The following is a 21368-nucleotide window of genomic DNA, read 5'->3' on the forward strand; positions in this document are numbered from 1 at the left end:
TCAATCCACAGAAGAGGCTTTACACTTGTCCGTGCCATGCCGAAAAGCATCACCTCTGCTAGACTTAAAAATTTCACCTTGAAACACTGCAGATTGAGATTTCCCAGTCTCCCATAAGTCAAGAGACAGCGAATAAGAGGGACTCTATCATAACTTTGCTGTGTTGTCTGAAAAGCAGACTACAACTTGCAAATTAAAATTTGAGAGTAATATGTCTCTACTCCATAAATCTCACATTTATGATTAAATATGTTAGCATAGGTGTTGGTAACGTCATAATCAAACACCACCTGATTTCCAAATGAGTATTTGGATTCATGAACTCATTTGGATTCACCTCCCATCCTCTGACATTTTGACAGCAGGCACCTGAGGGTGCAGAGAATGTTCCCTATAGGGGACACATCCCTTTGAGGATTAAATGTAGGATTATTCAAGCAGCAAATTTAATTTTAAAAGACAAGTACTGGGAGACAGATTTCTTTTTTCATTCATTCTTCACACTTTCTGTAATAATCTGAATACTTCTAAAAATAAAAGCAGAAGGATGGCATAACCAATGCCAGTTAATAGAAAAATAATTGGCTTAAATGAGGCACACACTCATATGCACAAAAAATAAATGACCCAATAATTCTTTTGAGAGTTACAATATTTTTAGCCATATGGTATTTCCTATTAATTGTTAAAATTACTAACTAAGAGTCAAATGTACGCTCAGCACTGTACAACACATGCAAATACTGTCAACCCCTAGCCCAAAATGCTTACAGTTCAAAAGATAAGATGTGTAGGACAGGACATACTGAGAAATGCAGCGACAAGAACAACAGCCCAAGGTCTCCCTGATACTAGGAGACGGACTAGGCCTCACTCTTGCAGCTGCATCAGGAACATCCCTCCTCTGAGAATAACAAAATGGGCTCTAAGCCTTTTCTCCTCCAGAGTCAGCAAAGGAAAAGCAGCAAGAAAAAGGGAGAGCGTTTTGAGGCTTAACAATCCACACTGGCTCTACAACGTATTTTGGGCCTTTGGCAATTTATGCTAATTGAATGTAACCCTCAAGCTGTTCTTTCTGTGACGGGGCTCCTCTGGAGCATGGCCAGCCCAGAGTCCAGAGAAGCACAAGTTCCTGCGCTGAACCATGCCATGCAGCTCTGGGTCGCAACAGAGCCTGCAAACCAGGGGAATAATGCTGAAAATTTTGATACACCAGTGAAAACCACTGTGGGAAAGGCATGTTGCTCTGATAGCAGTGAAGCACAGTTAACTGGATATCCTGGTTTGGGCTTGGTGCTACAGCATCCCCACAGCTCTCCCTGCTGCTGCGTTCGCTGCCCTGCCTATTTCACGAGGCCAGGAGCAGGGCACTCGCACAGGAGGGAGCAGTGGCCTTCTCAGGGCTTCGAATAACCACATGAACTCACCAAATGGCATCGTCACCTTCCACAAGAAAGATGGATTTTCTACACTGGGAAACACCAATGAAGACAGGTAACTTGTAATCCAGAGGAGAAGCTCAATAGCCAGGAAGATAAAGAGATGCTCCCAATAACAATTAAGATCAAGACATTTTCCTTAGAATTTCCTTTGATTTCTGAAACAGATTTTCCTGAAACAAGAGCTAATCAAGTCTAGGTACACTGCACACCACTCACCCCAGGTTTTCTCTGGCTCTGTAAACTACAAGGAGAGAAGACTTCCCTTTTTCCCATAGAAGCCCTTTCTTGGACAATGTACACTAAGCATTCTCTGTCTTACGCTGTCTCCAGTCCAGCCATCTCCACCTCAGAGGCCAGAGGATTTATATCTAATTCCCTGTCAGTCACACACACACTTTGCAGTGACTTTGCAACTAATGGTCCCAGTCATAAATCTCCCAAGGGCCAGGAAAGATGCACTGCAATATGCATAGCCGAGGCCCAGGGTCCTGTTACTCTTTCTTGTAGATGATGTCTCTCCTAAGGGATAGCTCTGCTTGAAAAAAAAGCTGCTAGTGTCCATTCCTATTAAGCTGTAGCAACTACTCCATTCCTGCGTATCCTCCTTGTCTGCTCCTGGGAATCAGTCTCGGAGCACCCTCCTTCCCTAAGCACGTATTGCTCTTCCTCTCTCTGGCGCAGGCTTCATCCTCAATAACTGTCAGGGCACTTCTGTGCAGCAGACTGTAATGTGATTAACTTTATGCTTCACAACCTCAGCGTTAAGAAGTAGGTCCCGGGGCACGGATTTGACATGAGGCTCTCGGGCACGTATAGGGCCTCGATCAGAAAAAACAGCTCTTCCTTCCTGAAATGGCAGAATAAACAGCTTTAAACTGGGTGAAATGGCCAGTTGCTCTAAGGAAACAACACAGCCAAACCCGAGCACTACTGAGGCGAAAGACATAAAATGGGAGATAATTACTCCATTCTACCTCCAAGACAAGGCCAACAGATCACAGGGTTTGAAACCATTTTCTTTCTCTCCCTGTGCTTTAAGGCTCTGAATTAACTCTCTATATACAAATACAAGTGGTTTGCCCTGCGAGCATACTGTTGTCCATTTATCAGGTACTCTCATTGTTTGTTATCTTCACTTTCTTCTCTTTGACATCTTAATTGTGGTGTCTGTATGTTAATTGTTAATGCCCTCAGCAATGAGAAGCTGTGATACCATAATGAATTTGTAGCTTCTACAGGAGCCACTAATATCTAATGCTTTAGATGATACTGCAAAGTCATCATTCTCCTTCCCATGGGATGCTAACTTCAAGAAGCAGTGCCTTTTTCAAATGCATAAAGAATTAGAAACTTCATGTTGAAGTACTGAGAGCCCCTCACAGGCTGGCTGCAAGGGAATTCCAGCAGCTACAAAGCTCCGGGATTTACAAAATGGACTTACAATCTGGCCAGAAATCATGCTGGTTTTCATGCAGTTTACACAAAAGTACTGTCACTAATACTCCATGGTTCACTCTGAAAGCCACAGTGAAATGTGATGTGAGGTCTTGCATAAGTGCACATATTTTCAAACTCTTTTAGGTTCTCCTGCAATGACTCATAACTACTGATGACATTGGTTATCACGCTATTTAAGACCAATATTCCTCAGGGATGAGAGGGAATTGCTTGTTCCCTTTCCAGCAATAAGGAAGGTCCATGGGTTAAAGACCACAATGAGATAGAGTCTGTTGTATGGTCTGAACATTTCCATCTAAGTAATATTTCAGATTTCTATGCAGAGCATGCTTTATTCTGTCACAGGTGTCACAGGACTGGACATGTGCTTCTACTAATGATGGCAGTGGCTTGAAAGAGATCTATATGCACCAGCAGTACAGAGTAAGAACAACAGTATAGTGAATCAAGAATATGCACCCAATAAATCTGATCAGCACAAGTGTTTTAGTGGGTATATGAAATACACCTACAGATTGCAACTATACCTGCAATAAGAAATTAATATATCTGCTTTATTAAGAGGAATATCCAGCCATCTCTCCCCACCCTGCATTGCTTCCTTCCCTGATGATCCCTTCACTGACAGGATACAAAAAAGGTTTCTCTTCCTTCTTCTTCTCCCAGCAGCTGGAATCTGTTATAGCAGAATTAGAAAGCATCGTCTTGTGAAAGCTACTCTGACCATGGCAAGCTGCGTGGCAGCATGAACATGCAAGAGCAGACTTTGTGGACCAAATGCATGTGGGAGCATATAGAAAGGACAGAATGCTTCTCCTAGAACATGAGACAGATCAGCTCATCAGCTGTAACATTTTAAATTGGAGACTTAAATTAATTGTGTAATTTCACTGGAACCTAAATCAACTAATTAATGTCTACACAATGCCGTGACTTTATAAAGTACTGAGTAAGAAGCATTTGTTACCACTACTAGGAACTGTAAATGTGTACTTGATTCAGTCCCCCTTCTGTTTTTTTTTTTTCCCTTTCTTTATAACTCGGTCTTAGTAAGCACCAATTATTATTCATCAACTCTGAAGCAAAAGACTTATGTTCTGCACTGTATTACATAGTTTTGAAACAAAGTCTGCTCCTTTATATTAGGAGAAAAGGGATGAGATTTTCTAAAGTATCTTGACACTCCATATGCAAACAGACACATGCCTAGCGCAATTCTTAAAGGCACCTGCAGAAGTTTCATACTTAGCTACCATTAAGATGAAAAGCAGATGAACACCTGGTTAACCTGCTTAGCTACTTAGGAAAACTCACTGAGTGGCCAACTGAGTTGTTATACATTTGCTGATTTGGAAAACCTGGCCCCAAAATCCTGCCCTTGTCCCTGGATATGACAGGAGCCTGGTCTTGAGTGAAAAGAGTAGCTCGAAGAACCATGTCATCATCACAGTATAGAAAAGCTCAGTGATGGGAAAGCTGGCAGGGCTACACAGCACTATTCCTTCAAAACCTGGAGTGGTGGGTTTCTTCTGCGCACTTGTGGCACACATTCCAACAGACACACCAGCCAGTATGGGGACCCAGCTCCTCCATCCCAAGAAAACATGGCCTTGGGGTTGCGGTTCCCTTGCTTTCTCTAGCTGAAGGGATGTGGTTTTAAGTTACTATAGCAGGGGTAGAGTATTGTTGCTGCTAAGGTCACTTTTCAAACATCTTTTGTGGTACACATAACAAACATCTTCCTTTCATCCAAGAATAATGTGGGGAAAAAAATCATGTGAAATGAGGCTGTCAGCTTTTTCCAGACCTTGGGAGCACATCCTGCCCTTGAGGTTTCAGGCATTAGAGGATATACATAGTTTAAACCGATAATGTACTACAAAACAATACATTCATACCAATTATGTATAAGCCTTGATTTGTCAAGGAAGTTTTGCAGATGCCTATCTTCAAAATAAAGACCAGCCGGATGCACTGCTTTGCAAAGCAATGGCTTTATTCCAAAGACTAACTTAGATGATTGATGTTTCACAGCAAGTTTTTTTGAAGGTGGAGTTTTGAAGTCTTTCATTGAGTTGAATGTGCTTAAATTTTGGCATACGCTCAGGTTCTTTGGAGATCTATTATAAAACCGGAGAGGACATCTATGTATTTGCTATTTAGAGATGAAACAGGGATAATGCCCATCACATGCTGCCAAGTTGGATGACACTTGGTTTTATATGTATTTCTTCCAAACTGTTTCCACAGCCTGCAATGAGCTTGGTTTTAGAAGTATTTCTTCTAAATTATTTACACAGCCTGCAGTAAGCTACAATGGACACATAAAGGAGCGATCAAAGCTGGCATAACCTCCACAGTTAGGTCTTCCTTGTTCAAAAATAATGGGATGTAGAGTGCCAAGGGGTGGGTGGAGGGAGAAGAGTTCAAAGGCTTTGCAAAAAGTGAAAGACATTTTTAATATATGAAAGTTCCAGCACCTAACACAGCGGTATAAATATCACTGTATTACCGATACCAATGGTACACGTCCATGTGCATGGCAGTTCGCACGTGGGGGAATATCAGATAACAATGTATATTAAGTATCTAACAGTTAGCCATTTTTCTGTCTTTCTCACAGGAGCACTGTCACAGGCATTGGAAAATTCATGGACATTAGACACCAGCGTGCGTGCTGACATAAAAATTTTCTTATGTCCAATTACTGGAACGCAGTCCAACAGAGATTCAAGCCTATGGCTTGAATCCTATTGCTGTAGGAGCAGTCTGCCTGATGCGAAGAGCTCTATTTACATATTTAACTGCCTTTGCTGGATTAGGGCTTTATTGCAATATTGTGAAAAACATACTAATGTCTCTTAGGCACAGCCAGCAAGAAAAGAAGGCTTTGGGGAAGGAAATAAATGTTTGACAGGATGTTTTTGTTTTATAATGCAACACATCAAAGCAAGCTGGGAACATAAAGACTGGGAATAAAATCCCAATCCTACTAAAGTCAATGGGAGTTTTGCCACCGAACTCAATAGGATCAATATTTCATGGTCGCTTAGGCTCCTGTCTGCATATTAGGAACATTTCTTCCTCCACTTGACTTGACGCTGAGTCTCAAAGACACACACATGAAATTGCACAAGCTGCTAAGTCTTTGTTCCTGAAGTTTCATTTCTATTAGAGATGGATGAATAGACTTTTGAAAGGGAAAATAGAGAAAAGTCAAATTTGTACTCCTGCCTATTCACTCTCCCTCTAAAACCTGTCTCTAAAGGCTTGAGGCAAACAATACTGAATCTAAAACAGAAGATTAGACAGATACATTGTCGTACAATAGGGATTGCTTCAGGTCCAAGACACAAATAATTCACAACGTAAGATGGAAATAATATTGTGGATTCATTTTTGACCTATCAAATTATTGTTTTAACAAGACAGAAAGGAATTTTAAAACCAAATCCTTGCAGCACTTTCCAACTTGGGTACACATCCATATTTATACGTATGTATTTAATATCTCTTGGTCTTCTAGCATAACGGTCATGGACATTGTTACCAGAATGTCCCACAACTGGTGTGTGAATGCTTGATGAATATGAACACTGGGAAGTTATCCAGGTTCTCGTTAATTTTGAAAAATATACAGTATAAGCATAAAATTGAAGGTACTTAATGCCAAGAACATAATAAGACTATCAAATGATACGTGCAAAGGCACGAATTGCTTGCTTGCCAATAGAAAGAGCAAATATAATAAAGTAACTGTCTGTTGGCTTTTTATCCCAAATTCAGCGTCAAGGACTTAAACCATGACCTGAAATTCTACAGCCCCAGGCCTATTCCACATCTTTCTGTGTTTCAGCAAATTTGCAAGAACAGTGGAGAAGTTTTCACAATATGTTAGTTGTTTGAGAGGGTTGCTGTGTCCTAAATTTATATCTGCTCTTGGCAGAACAAGGCAGAACATCCCCTCCCCAAAAGATGTACCTCAAACTCTTTAATGAGTTTGTGCAATCTGTGGAATGCTACCAAACTGTAATGTCTTTAAGAGCAAGAACGTTCATGGAACCAGCAAATTTAAAATAAATATTGTAAACTATTCATGGGAACAATTTCAGGTTTAGGATCACAAGAGCCATCCGATTCACAGAGTTGTGCTTATCCAGGCAGCGAGCAGGAACACATATTCTTGTGTGTGTGCAGCTGAAATCTCACTAAAGGGCACATCAAGGACACCGGAGCCTACATCTGATAAGAAAATGCATATTCAATTTAGTTTCTTTATAAGGTGCATCAGTTTGCTTTTAAAACTCTCTTTAAAAAGGTCTGTTTTCCAGGAAGGGATCACAAAATGGAAAGTTGCAGCTTCTTTCAAGAAGGCAAAGTTTTTACTGAGAAACTGAAGCAACAACCTTTAATTGAATTCTGGGAAAAGCAAGTGTTGATGGACGGCTTGCTGTGAGCTGCCCGATGGGCAGTCTGTTACCAAGCCACATGACTCTCAAGTACAAATGCTCCAGCCCAGCAAGTATCCCAAAAAGCTTTGTACATGAAACACTGCATACCCAGAGGCTGTTTACCTTTCTAATTTTTAAGCAAACCAGACGGAATCCGTTGCTGGATAACCACTCCCTGCTGCTCTCTTTGCTCAAGCTAACACCTACCAGCCTAACAGAGCACAACAAAAATGTTTACTTTTCTCTCTGTGAGTCCTCGTGAATGATAGGAAGAGACTCTCTGCTGATCTGTATCAAGTGATCCCCAGTACCTTTAAGCATACGTCAGCTGTACATTTCTATCGCACGGATTAATTATACATAGCTCGTGAAAACTGAGAGCCCTCTGTCAAAGCAAGCAGGCTCATTTGCGCTAAGGACACAGTACCTAGTGGTCACAGGATCAGAGGGTTTGATGGGAGCTTTTGAAATCATCTAGATGACCTCTGTCTCCCGAGAGATGTTTTTTTCCATTTGGTGCCTCAGTGGCAGACTAAAGTCCTCCTGACTAGCCTGTTCTAGCGTTTCAATGTCCTAACCTGCTAAAGCATTTTTGCCTGATGTCTAACGTCAAGCTACCTGCTCTATGAATGCATTTCTTCATGCCTTATCTACTACTATGGGCAGAGAACAGGTTATTCTCCTGCTTCTGGCAGTAACCTTTTTTCTACCGTTACCATGCCTCCCCACTTGCTATAAAACAAGCCATGTATATGGCTTGTATAAACGAGCCATCAGGGCATACCATCTTATTAATACCACGTAATTATTCACAGATGGTATTTGGCGATAGAAACAGGAGTCGGTGGGTGTTGGTTCCTATTAGAGGCAATAGGCATTAGGAGATAATGCTGCTCAGCACCTTTCAGAAGGCACTGAGAATTGGGTCTTCTCTAAAACAGGAATTTCACAATGCTTATCAAATATTTATGAAAAGAGGGATGAGCCCCTGGACTTGCTTCAGACCTGAATGGAGCACTGGCTTGGGCTAACTCTTTCTACAGCGTGAACTTCACCGCAAGAGACTTAACCGAAAGGCTGCCAGTTAAAACCGAGGAAGGCGAGCTGCATCCACAGCAAGGGGATACAAGATTTGTGACAGCCTGTATTATAAGGCACGGCCACTCACTGCCATGTTTGCTACAGAGTGCAAGCCTGTACATCGGAGGATCTTTCTATTGATATTACTGGGCATTGTGCCAGGCCTTGCTGATGAAAGAGTGATGCCTGGGAACACAGTAAGTGATAATGGCATGAGGAAACACTCAGACTGGCGTTTATTTCCAGATGCTATGATGACAGGTCCTCATACAGATGCTGGTGCTGTCAGTAAACAGAAAATAGTCCTTCCATTTTTCAGGAAAATAAATGTCTGAAGTAAGAAAGTCTCGTATACAGCTCACGTGCCAAGGGCTTCACCTTTCTCCACATTTTTCTCCTGTTTATTTGCAACTTGGAAGCCCTTTGTGAAAAGTGCATGCATGGGAAATTATAATGTGCATGTTTTATTAGAAGAAGTGCAGACATATTGTGGCTCATGCTGTAGGGCTTAAATCATCACATTAGGTCTTTATAAAAAATGGAGATAGCTCAGCCTCCTGGGAAAGGCATTTGCATCTTCATCATTATAGAGGCAACAAACTTCATCCATAAAGATGTGCCTAGAACAAATGGCAGCAAATTGTGGACACATGTTTTGCTTTAATTGGTCCTCATCAACTCAATCTAGCTAGTGACTTCAAAGAGCTCTCACTAAGAAACCTCTTCCAAATTTTTTGTTTTAATCATTTTATGTTTTTTTTAAATGTCTTAGAGATTTCAGATTACATGGAATCTTTGAAGAAACAGTTTGAAAGCACTGCTTCTTTACAGTTACATCACATGTTTAATTACTTATTCATAAATTATGAATGATTAGAGGTAAAGTAGCATTGCTCAGAGCCCCTGTCCTGGGCCAAACGTAGCACTGCAATTTTTACAAAGTCTACCTCTTGGCAACTGGGATCAGATTCAAGCCAGCTACAACCATATTCAAAAGAGCAGCTGCTGCTAGTGCCATTTTCACATACTATTCTTGATCAGCATTAATGGATGGAATATGCTCATTTTGGATAGCACAGCAGAAGAATATGGATGGCAATAGACTGATTACATAACTTATCTAAAATTCGCAAAAAAAGACATATGCTACATTTAAAACCTTATTTAGATATGGGCCTGACTTTCAAAAATACAGCTAATTAATCCCACTAGTCTGTAAATCAGACAAATGTCTACATAAGTCTTTTCTTCTAGCCCCAAAGCCAAGCAGTCCTCATGAGTACGAGGGTCCCACTGTCTCAGACACTGCACAGACACAGCTGAACACAGCACAAATGAACAGAGGTGGAAACAAATACACAGAAGGGTGTAGCCACTACTGGCCCAGTGGCACAGCTGGGACTCAACCAAGATGTGACAAGCCCCATAGCAACAGATCAGTTTGGGAATGAAACTGCTTCTTCCTACATTTCCTTAGCCACAGGCACGCTCACACAAGCACAGAGAGAGTTTTGTCTCTCCAGCTGATCACTGTTTCTACAAAAACCACCAACATTTTGTTCAAGCCATCCCAGTTTTTGACTCACAAGAGTACATACATAGGGCCCTTCTCTATAGCCCTAAGCCTCAATTAATCACTCATAACACAGCAGACAAGATGAAAATCCTGCCACATCAGAGAGGCAGCACCATGGACCCACTTGTTGCAGCTGCAGATGAGGAAGGCAGGCAGGTGTAGGATACTGGTGAATCGGCCCAAAGTAGAACATCCTCGTTTGACACTTTCTCTGAAGGTTCGGGGTTTTTTTCCTTCTCTGCATAGTAGCAGCAATTTTCCCTCTTTTGTGCAAATGAAACAAGTAAGACCATGCTGCAGGCCCCTCTTATAGCATAAAGAACAGTTACAGGAAACACATTAAAGTAATTTCCTCTTCCTTGGTTGCAGAATGCACTCTCTGGAGATTGTTTTTAGAATACTAAAAATGGTGTAACCAGGGAAAAAGTAAACTTAAGTAACACACCTACAGGGCATCTAAAAGAAAACTGATTTAATAGGAATTAAGTAACTTGGTGGATCGTGCCATAGGCTTCTTATAAACCAGCCAACCAACCAGCCAGTGAAAAAACTCAATCCAGATGCCCAAAATATCTCTCATATAGCTATAGCTGTTGCATTTGTTAATGATAACTACATTTAGTACACATCTTTGCTGCACTCAGAAATAAAGCAGTTTGTTTATCTGTCAGTAGAAATAGTATGGTCAGAATCCATCTTTTCAAATTACCTCATGGAGTTCACAATATCGTTGCCTATTCATACCATATATGTGTGTGTGTGTATATATATATAGTTTGCTCAGTCTTTCCCTCTTAATTTTCAGTGTTCCTCTATTTGCTGCCTAGATCTTCAACATATTACCCTGAAAAATACAGTTTAAAGCAGCAGAGATAACAAAGGGGAATGTTGCCAAACAGGGAAGCACGATATTAAAAAAAAAAAATTACAGAAAGACCCAGTACTGTGATAGGTTGGATGTAGATTATACCTTCCTTTTTTCCCCTACCATGTTGATAGAAATGTATTCATACAGTTTAGTTTCATATTTTCATTACAATGAACCTAAAGTTGCTCCAGCAACTGAGATCATTTTAGGATTAAGTTACTATTCAACATGCAGAAACATGTCAAAATGTGACATAAAGTATTCTGGGTCCTTAGCTATTGTAAAACTACCACAGACCCCACACTGCTGTCAGTGGGTTTCTGGTTATAGTCCTCCCTGAGGAGCTCTCCCCCTTTGCACTCCAGCCAAGCACCCAACCTCTGGGAGCCAAAGGTATGCCGGGCAGGCCGCCTAGGCACATCTGGCCTAGCTTTATGCTCACTAGAGCAAAACGGTCTTGGGTGCACCTCTGGAGTTCCCCCTCAGATGCCGTGAAGACACAGCTGAATTTCTCCTATGTCACAGGAGAAGCTGTAAATAAGAATAGGAACACCAGCCAATCTAGCAAGTAAAAAGAAATCTCTCACTTTATAACCTGATGGTAATGAGTAAAGCAAAGATATGCTATTAACCAGATTTCTGTAACAGTCCATAAAATATTTGTTAGACTTCATTTTCACACATGCCAATAAAAGCAATAGTCCTTGCATTGTTCATTCCATGCATACTAAGCATGATTTTCAGGTTTCTGTCTTGCTTGGACTAGAATAAGAGAAATCCATACAAAATTGTGTACTATAATGCTTATCTTTAAGTCAGAAATTCTGCTGAAGAGACCACATGAAAAAAAACTTTTTTAGATTCTTACTGTAAATTAGCAATTTCCTTTGTAAAACATATGACAGAGTGATTACACTTACATTGTGTCTATTCTTATTTTATTTAAACTCTAAGATTTCGAAGAAAAGCTGTTGCTTGTGATGTTGACACAGAAAATTGTTAGTCTACAGAAATGCCCAAACAGTGTCAATATGGTTTTACACCTAAAACCTTGCTTTACTCCCGTGAATAGGGGAGGCAGCACCCATCTACACAGTCTAAATTTCGCCTGAGTTGTTTTGCTGGACTTTCATACTGGGTGACTCTTCTGAAAGCCAAAACTTAGAAAAAAGAAACTAGTCATCTCAGGAAGTGATGCAGAATTTAGGGCTGGGTGAATCTGGGGCTCCCTTCCCTCACTCGTAGATCTTTTATTGAAAGACCAGCACCAGATGTGCCATATGGTATGTATCCCTTTTGTCCACTGAGAACTAGACAAAAACCATGACTACAAAACCGTTGCATTATTTCTTCCAACCACCATCCTCCTCTGTTTCTGCATCTCATTTTTCTGAGGGCATTCACAGTTGCAAGGCACGGTGAATCACTTTTACTCTTGTGCAAGACTCTGCAGAATCAACTGATACTTCAATTCGTTTTTTTAATACATCTCCAAATACCTCAGTTAACACCATACGGTTCCCCCAGGTACCTGAAGCAAGGCACATGGCTAAGTACTTCCCTGAATTGTGCCCTGCATAAATATTACTATCTTATGTAAGGATTTGAATATTTCCTTTCTTACAGAAAAAAAAAATATTAATATTTACTTACTAAACAGTTGGCAATAGAGGACCTGTAAGCTTCTCTTCATGGTATCATGTGGTCCTGCTGGTCTGCCAGTTTATTCATGATTCTGTCAAAGAAATCAAGAGAAGAAAATTATTTATTACAAAATATATGTTCTATTGTTATACCTGTTGATTAAAAAGTAAGATGAAGCTTCACAGGAAAACTGTATTGATTAGCAATGGGAAATTGCCTAACTGTGCTTTGCTTGTGTTAGCCATGCTCTCCAACAGCTTGGCAGTGAAGGGTAGAGCTATGGCCAAAAAGGGGAAAAATTCTCAGGAGTATACAAAATACACACACTGAGAATTACTTTCACATTGTGCCTATGACTTGCTAAAATCGATCTCACAAGATTCTTTTTAGTTTGGAGAAAGGATCCTCACTGGAAGAGCAAACACGAGGCAGCTGTGCTGGGCACACAGGGCTGGAGTCTCCTCCCCAAGTCTCACCTTTTCGCATCCCTCAAGAAGTACAGTGAGGAGAAAATCCACACTCCTTTCCAAATCAGAACTTCAGTGGTGCCGCAGCGGGGAGATCCCAAACTGTGCTGAAATGGTAGCACAGAGGGCAGCTTTGTCCTGGCAATTTTCAACTTCACGTTAGCCAGCTGTTGTAGCTCGTATCACCTCCTGACCTACCCCAACAGCTACCTGGGCCGCAGCTAGAGCTGCGGCAACTGGAGAATCTTCTCTATGTCCTTGGAAACTTTCTATTTCTCCTAAACTGAACTATCTTGGTGTAGGAGGGAATCTCATAATTCTTGTAACTGCTGTCTGAAAATGGGATGTGGCAAAAATACCTGACCACCCCATCTCCCCGCCTTTGCCCACTTGGGAGGTGATTAATAACATTTTATGTGTCCTCAGATGGTATTTTCAAATACTTGTCACAGATATTTTTCACCTCAGTTTTAAAAATATTACGAAAAAATAAATCCCAATCATGCTGATATTAATTATTCACATTGTGAGGAAAATAAATGCATAAATCAGAAGTGAAAAGCAAATATAGTCCCAAAGCACTGCTGTGAGTAATGTCTCACTGAGTACCCAAAGACAACACAGCATTTAAGCTCTTCGTTCCATAAAAAAGCATTTGCTGAAGATTCATAACCAACTTTGAAAGACAGGACACTCAGATCATCCTCCTAAAATGCTTCTTGTCAATATTAAATAGCATGTAGTATCCTCTAGTTTTCAGTTCAACATAATTTCATCTTCTGAACTCCTGGGGACATATCTGAGTCATTTTAACATGCCCCCATATAAATCTTTCAGAGCTTATTTAAAATGCAATCTTGAAGACATAAGATAAGCAAGTCAAACCAATGAATAACACCTTTGAACTGAGTAAATGCTGAAGAGTTTGTGAAAACAGAACTATGTTTGACTTTAGCGTGGAAGCCTCAAAAGGACCATGACTTTTCTTGCCTGTGTTCTGTAACAAAACCCAAGCATCTTTTGTTAAGTTATTAGATATGGAAATTTATGTACACAAACACAGTGTTTTTTGATTCTCCCACGCTTTCCTTTCCATTTAAAACTGGACCTTAAAAGCATCTGAGTAACTTGCAGAAATGTCAGTATTTGCAAGGTGTTTTCTCCTAAATGAAAGCAATCATCTGTGAAATAATTTACTACTTTTTAATCAAAATCAGAATTAGACTCATGCCTCTGTTTGACCATGAAAACTTGCTGAGGCACTCCTGTTCATCCCTTTCTCCTTAAGGTTTACCAAACAACAAAGCAGACATAGTAAAAAGCCCTCAGTCTTTATGCATAAATAGACATCATATAGTCTATTACAGCACTTTTCAAAGACACATATACAAAAAGTCTATGTAGCATCCATTAAGATATTAATAAAAATATATGCAGGAAAGGACAAGAACCAGATAAGCCACTGACAATGTAGATTCCATTTCCCCAAGGGCTCTGCTTGTAAGTTTTTGTCAAAACAGGATTTACAAGCACTGACCCATCTGAAGTCATAAAATTACAATGGAAAAAAGGGAGAATCTGAAATTGCAAACCTAAATGCACATTATTTACTTTGTATAATTTGAACTGTGCTTGGCAACTGTGATGTGATACAGTTTTTGGCTGTGAACCACATTTTTTCCTTATTTGTCTTCCATCTCCATGTTAATGCTACCCATAATGTATAAAGGTATTTGCTTATAAATTCTGTTATTGCAGTTAAAATAAACAGTATGCTTTTGTGTATGTATTTATTTAGACAGGACTCTTAGGGTAATTTACCCTGTGCTAAGAAATAGGAACTAGTATGTATATGGGGAGAGAAACAAAGATAAGCACTGGAAAACTTTCACTATGTTCTTCTGTTGCCCTTAGAAGATTTATCTTTTTGACTATATGGCCATAAAATTATACATAGAGAACTCAGTGAAGATGTATAAACTAAATGGTGCCATGAGCTTACAACCTCTCAATTTCTTCAAAGTCCTCGGTGTGACTTAGGGTTAAATTTAAACACGAGTGGAAAATATTGCAATTAAACTTTCCATAATTTCTAAGACCTCATTTCTTGTGTACAGGAAATGCATGCAAAGCAAGGATTTATTTTACAGATATTGTAAGGCAAGAGACATTTTATGAGATTTATTTGTATACGTTCAGAAGCCAAATCACACCAATTATGGTTTTCCAAAGACAGAGACTGCTTGCAACCTCTGTCAATGCTGCACAAAGTTCAGGCAGATGAACCATCATCCCATTAAGTGCCTGAATCATGACCTGACATAAGAACAGAGGAACCACTGCTGCACCTACCCAGGTGAAAGCTCCAGCGAGCCCATTACCCTTTTAACATTAGCTGCTAGCAGGACTGTAGGGAAATAACATGTGAAACAACATGAGTGTAAAGTAATCCTTACACCCTGGCATAGCTTGCTCTATTTCCAGCAACCCTGAGCTGAATACAGTATCTCAGCTGCCATGTTTTTTAACTTGACAAGAATTATTCCTTACTTATCTCCTCTGTGTCATACGCAATTTTAGTCTTTCATTAGCTCATTTAGAAGCTCTTTTTCAAGCTGAGGAATTCTCATCTTTTTCTTTCTTCCATACAGAAGATATACCCTATGTCTGATAATCATCATACCTTAAGCTGTACGTATCCCTTCCAGTTCGGATTTGAGGATTAGGGAACAAAATAACATGCAGCCATCAAAACTTGGGTGTGTATTGGATTTTCGTATTAGACAGTGATGGCTCCTGTTTCCTCTGTACTTTGTTCCCAATTCTGCCTACGATTCTCTTTTCCTTTGTAACTGCTGCTGAGCTTTACTCCACTGTTTTATAGAGCTGCCTGCTACAAACCCCTGAATGGCAACAACTCATCTGGAGTCCATCCTCAGGTATGTAGAGCTAGGACTGTTTTTGCCTATGTATGTGACTTTGCAATTATCAGCACCGAATTTCATCTGCCATTTTACCACCATGACATTTCTGAGAGATGGCAATGAAGGGCAGAATTATTATTATTATTATTATTATATAACAAACATACACCTATTGTATATATTATTATTATATATTGTATATAACAGCTTCTGAAGTTGCCACAGTTTCAACACTAATACTAATTTCAGCAGCTTCCAATCACAGTTCAATCATGGAAAATCTTCTGTATCTCTAAGGAGAGAAAGCAAAGATTCATGGTCAGGCCTTTGAAAAGCTGCAGAGGAAACCTCCTTTCTGAGTATTAACCCATGTCCAGCCATCACAGTACTATCTCATGGCCATGCAGGCACCCCTAATCCAAAAGTTCTTTTCCTGGAAGTACCTGGGTTTCGTAGTCTTTAGTTTATGAAAATCTTTTGCAGGTCTTCTGTGATAAATACATTTATTTATCACAAGCAAGAAAGGTTACATATTGAGCGGCTGGTAGCTGAGAGAGGTCCAGTTCACTGACCCGTGTTTTCTTAAGTATTTGAGCATACAGTTTTAGGCACTAATAGATTAGCAGAGTTGTGCACGTGCAGATGGAAAATGCAGACACACAGCCAGTTCCTGACCTTGGGCAGATTAATGTAAAACCAGAGTATTGCCACCTGTTTTAAATACACCAACTGTCACTTACAAGAAGAAAAAAACGTGAAGAGTGAACAGAAACAAAAATGGTCTTGGAAAAAAAAAAACAGATTTGGAAAATGTGTGTTAAAATTTAATAATCAAAAATCTAATCTGAGTACCTCAATTTTGTACCCATTTTATCCTCACTCTATTTTTTAACACTTCCCTGAGTTTTCTCGGGAGTACACGTCTCCAAAATATTAATTTTAAAACATACTGTGCTTTAATATTTGATAAGCCATTCTGAGTATTTGAGGGAATTATCTGTTACAAATATACCAGATCTTTGATTAAGTTGTTTTTGTTTTTTTAAAAAAAAGATTCTTAACCTTGATTTCCTAGATCCATATTTAGGTCTCCAAGTAAATGGGCATACCAATTACTCCGAACACCCACTGTCTCTCCTCTGAAAACCAGGAAATAACGGACTAATTATGACTTTTGGTTTTTTTCTATATTGTAATTCATATTGGTGTACCTACTAGTATATTTTGAAACAAAGTAATAAAGCTAGTGCAAGTTTGTACTCAAACCAATTTCAATCCAGAAAGACCCACCTTCAGTAGTTAAATTGGTGGAAATTTGTATCCAGAAAAGGTGTCATATGCCTAGCCTCAGATACCTGTGTTTGAAAATACCAGCGAAGCATTTGGTGTCTGAAATGGACTTACATATTTTGCCCTTTTTAGTGCACAGTATTTCACATATAGTTTATCTTACACAGGATGATGAAGAAATGTGTGAAATCCCTATGGACAGCGAGCAATATTGTCTTTCACAGTAAGCGATCCCCTCAACATCACAGCTAAATTAAAGAGAACAATGAAGACATAATGATGAATAGAAGTCAAGAGAGTCCAAAAGAGCTGACAGCTCCCAGCCATTCATTATGTCTGATGGGGAAAAATAAAATCCCAACCGTGCCTTAAATTAAAGAAGAAGTGGAGAAGAACGGAAGATGAGCGTTGAGGCAAAGCTAACAGTCAATAGACAACCCTTTCTCTTTGTGAGTCTGTCAAACAGAAACCAGGAGACTGAAATAAAGAAGCTGAAAAAACGGTAATGCAAAGAGGAAACAGGCAAAAGACATGCCACTTCCATCCCATGAAGCACCCAAACTTTATAATGTTATTTCTGACTGCCTTCTCTCCTCTATGGATCATTCTGGAAAGAAGAAAAAGCTGCATCGCTGGCAGTTTCCAGCTATATTATCCCTGGTTCTACAGAAAATGAAAGAGGAAAAGAAGACACACCCAGAAGTTCTTCCATCTCCAATCATCACTGAATCCCCAATCAAGGAAACTCAGCCTTGATCCTTTTAGCATCATACTGTCCTGTGATGTTCAACGAATGCCTTACAAGGTAGCAACAGCAGAGGCTCCTCACTTACAACTCAGAGAGCTGTAACTCAGCAGCTACTCACCCAGCGTAAATTCCATCACCAAGGTCCTCACCCACTGCTTCCCACAGGTTAGTCACTTAGAGGGTATGCAAGTGTGCCTCATAAAAGGAAGCAGGTGTACTCTTCTTGACTACACAGGGCTCAAGCGCAACTTTGTGTTTTCAAGTTTGCGTGATTTGTTTCTTAATTCAATGGCCTTCCACAATCCAGCTGTCACTTCGCAAAATTTATATCCCAAAAAGCTTCTGGGCATGCTCATAAAAAGATTATTAACTTGCAGCAATAAGATTCCTCCAAGCAAGAATCCTGTGTTCTTGTTCAACATGTGCCACATTGTCTGCTATCATTTATTTCCCACTGCTTCAAACATGCAAACCATCATTACCATCTTCCTTTGTAACATCCTGAGTGCAGCATCTTTGATATCTATGTCCCCTTTATACTGAGATCTTTTAGCACTCTTTGGAATGGAGTCCTCTTTGCAGATCTAAGAAAGAGCAATTCACATCTGCTTCCACAATTATCCTCAAAATTGCTTTCCTAATGTCTCCAAAGAGTAGGATCTACCCTCAGGATATCACAGCTGAGCAGAACCAGTCTTGCTGGCATTGTGTAGACCTGTCATATGTCCATAAGGAATAGTCAGGTAGGAGCTGAACTAGAGATACTAGCACATTTTTCTGCATATACAAGACTTGCATCCTACATAACATGGACTTATAAGCAGAGAATCTCATACCATCCAGGAAAAAAAAAAAACAACAACCAAAGCCTCTCTTCTCTTTGCATTCAGGTGCAGAGCATCTACAATCCCCACTGGGCCTGAGCCTGGTTGTGGTTATGCTTGTACTGGTGTTTGAATCCATACCTTCCCATTACCACAGGGATAAACACAAATCAAGAAAAACACACAAAGCAGTGTCAATACACAGGAAAACTGACAGTAATTGCTCCCTCTTCCTCAGTTTCCCCAGCTCATAATTAACTTCTGAAACCCCAGTCCCCCATCTCTGCTCTCTAACATAAAAGTTCAAAAGACTCCATCATCACAGGCCTCCTCCCAACCGTGACAGCCTGTCCATGAACAGTCCTAGGCTAGATGATCACTTAAAGGAAGGCTACTCTCATTAGCATGGTGAGTGGAGGACATTGTCAGCTAACTCCCTCGTTCTTCATCATCTTCCTTTATTCACATGTCGAACCTGGGGCGTGTCGATGAAAGAGAGAGGGAGGAAAGACCTACACTCTTGGGGTCCACTGTCATAAGAATCGATGGACTTGACGAACCTCATGTCCAGGTGACCATGGCCAGGGGAAGAACTTAGCCTGAAAAGGCCAGGTAACACTGCTGTTGCCTTTGGCTGTCTAATGCCTTGGCGTCTGTGGTAATCTTACGAACAATCACTGAAACAGCCAAATGCAGGCATTGAAAGGGTAGGGAAAACTGGGAGGAAAAATACCAGGGCACAAATAAAAGGTCATTTCACGTGAGACCTCCCTGCTTTGATGTGTGCCTACCCTCCAGCAAGCTTGAGCCCCCTGACCTTTTTGGAAAAGCTGTGACAGGCAGGGTTACTGGCTGATTATAACCAAGAAGTCCCAGAGATGGAGATTGAACAACCATAAAGCGCTAGGCTATTGAATGTCCTTCACACTCCATCTATAGTGCAAGCGACTTTATTTCTTCATTTTGTTCCTAATTATCTACCGTTAGCAAACACTTTTGAAGGCAGCTCCAGTGGAAGAGAGGTCCAAACATTAATTGTTCTGGTTGCTTCTTGTTCCCACGGGTGCACAGACATGACTCTCTGTGTGTCTGTCTGTCCACTTGTAGAATAAGAAGATAAGAAGAAGCCTCTCCTTTTCATCATTAATTTCTGTGGAGCTCTGAGAAGCTAACATCTTCATAAGGATCAAACTGACTTAGCAGCTGTAGGGATAATTAGAATTTGGTCATCAATACACATTAGGGGTGAAGAGGAGAAGACTCTTGCATGCATTTTAAAACTTTTATATGGTTGAATTTGGATGCAGTAGCATTTATGTAATAGAAGTTCCTTTGCTCCATTTTTCTCCTACACCATTACTTAAGCTACACTGCTTATTAGTTAGATATTATTTTGTTGCAGTTATACCACACATAAAAATACTTTTCCACTTTTGCCAATTAGTTCCAAATGAATTAACCATCTGGTTACTGTTATCAGCTTATTATACATCAAAGCTGAAAGACAGTCCCACAGGTCAGTGTCTATTTTCTGCAACAACCCAGCACTGGATCGTGACGTTAGTCATTTTAAGGCACTACAGAATGTCATTAGATACTCTTACTTTACAACAAATCTACTGCCATAGAAGGTATTCTGGGTGCCCATTTGTCTTCTGCTGCTTAAAAAGGCAATTTTTTTTTAGTCACAGTACCAGGGTGCCATTTTCCAGGTGGAGGAAGTGACTTCTGCCACTTGAATAACATGAAAATCTCTATTATCTAACAGTAATATGAGACATACATACCTGAGCCATTCAAACCTCTTTCAGGAAATCTCACATATGCGATATGTGCTTTGTAAATTTACTTCAACTGGAAAACTAATAATAATGTGTTAAGGTCTAGCTACATAAATATTTCCATTATAGTTCTTTCTTTTCAGTTACTAATGGCCATTTGAAACTTATCATTGATGATGAAATTTTATTGCACAGCTTGAAACATGCTATTTTTGCTAACTGTTTGAAGAAAGAGAGTCCAACTTCTCTGAGTTTGGGGGAGGAGCACCTTTCACAGGGCAACATAAAAAAAAAGTGAAACAACTGGGTCAAGAAATTTGTACAGAAATAGTCCTTAGTGAAAAGACCCTTTCACTGTCCCCTTGAAAAGACTTTAAAAAAAAAAAAAAAGAAATATGATAGATTTAAGACTACGTTGTGTAATTTTTCAAAATTTACTTTCTGGGTCTTATGGAAGCCAAACCAAAGAAAATCTTTTAATATGGTATCAAGAGCATGATGAAAATTTCACATGCTGCACTATGCCCAGGAAGCATTCAGCAGTGTAAATTGTCTGCTCTTTGACAGGAAAACTTTTGTCCTGGTCTCGGCTGGGATAGAGTTTATTTTCTTCCTAGTAGCTGGTATAGGGCTGTGTTTTGGATTTAGTGTGGAATAATGTTGATAACACACTGATCTTTTAGTTTTTGCTAAGCAGTGCTTACACCAGGCAAGGACATTTCAGCTTCTCATGCCCTGCCAGTGAGAAGCTGGGAGGGGGCACAGCCCGGACAGCTGACCCAAACTGGCCCAAGGGATATTCCATACCATATGAC

At 40.1% G+C, this 21368-nt stretch overlaps 1 protein-coding gene across 1 annotated transcript in view; it reads right to left on the reverse strand.

Moving 5' to 3' along the window:
* Nucleotides 1-21368, reverse strand: part of TMEM108 (transmembrane protein 108) — a 163852-nt gene that overhangs the window by 75422 nt on the left and 67062 nt on the right. The window contains exon 2 of the mRNA XM_009280375.2: nt 12529-12610. Coding sequence (XP_009278650.1) covers nt 12529-12568 — 40 coding nt within the window. The 5' untranslated portion in view covers nt 12569-12610. The remainder of the gene's footprint in view (nt 1-12528; nt 12611-21368) is intronic.

Source organism: Aptenodytes forsteri, unplaced genomic scaffold (genome assembly GCF_000699145.1).
Source record: "Aptenodytes forsteri isolate BGI_AS27 unplaced genomic scaffold, ASM69914v1 Scaffold523, whole genome shotgun sequence".
In the NCBI taxonomy this organism is placed as follows: domain Eukaryota; kingdom Metazoa; phylum Chordata; class Aves; order Sphenisciformes; family Spheniscidae; genus Aptenodytes; species Aptenodytes forsteri.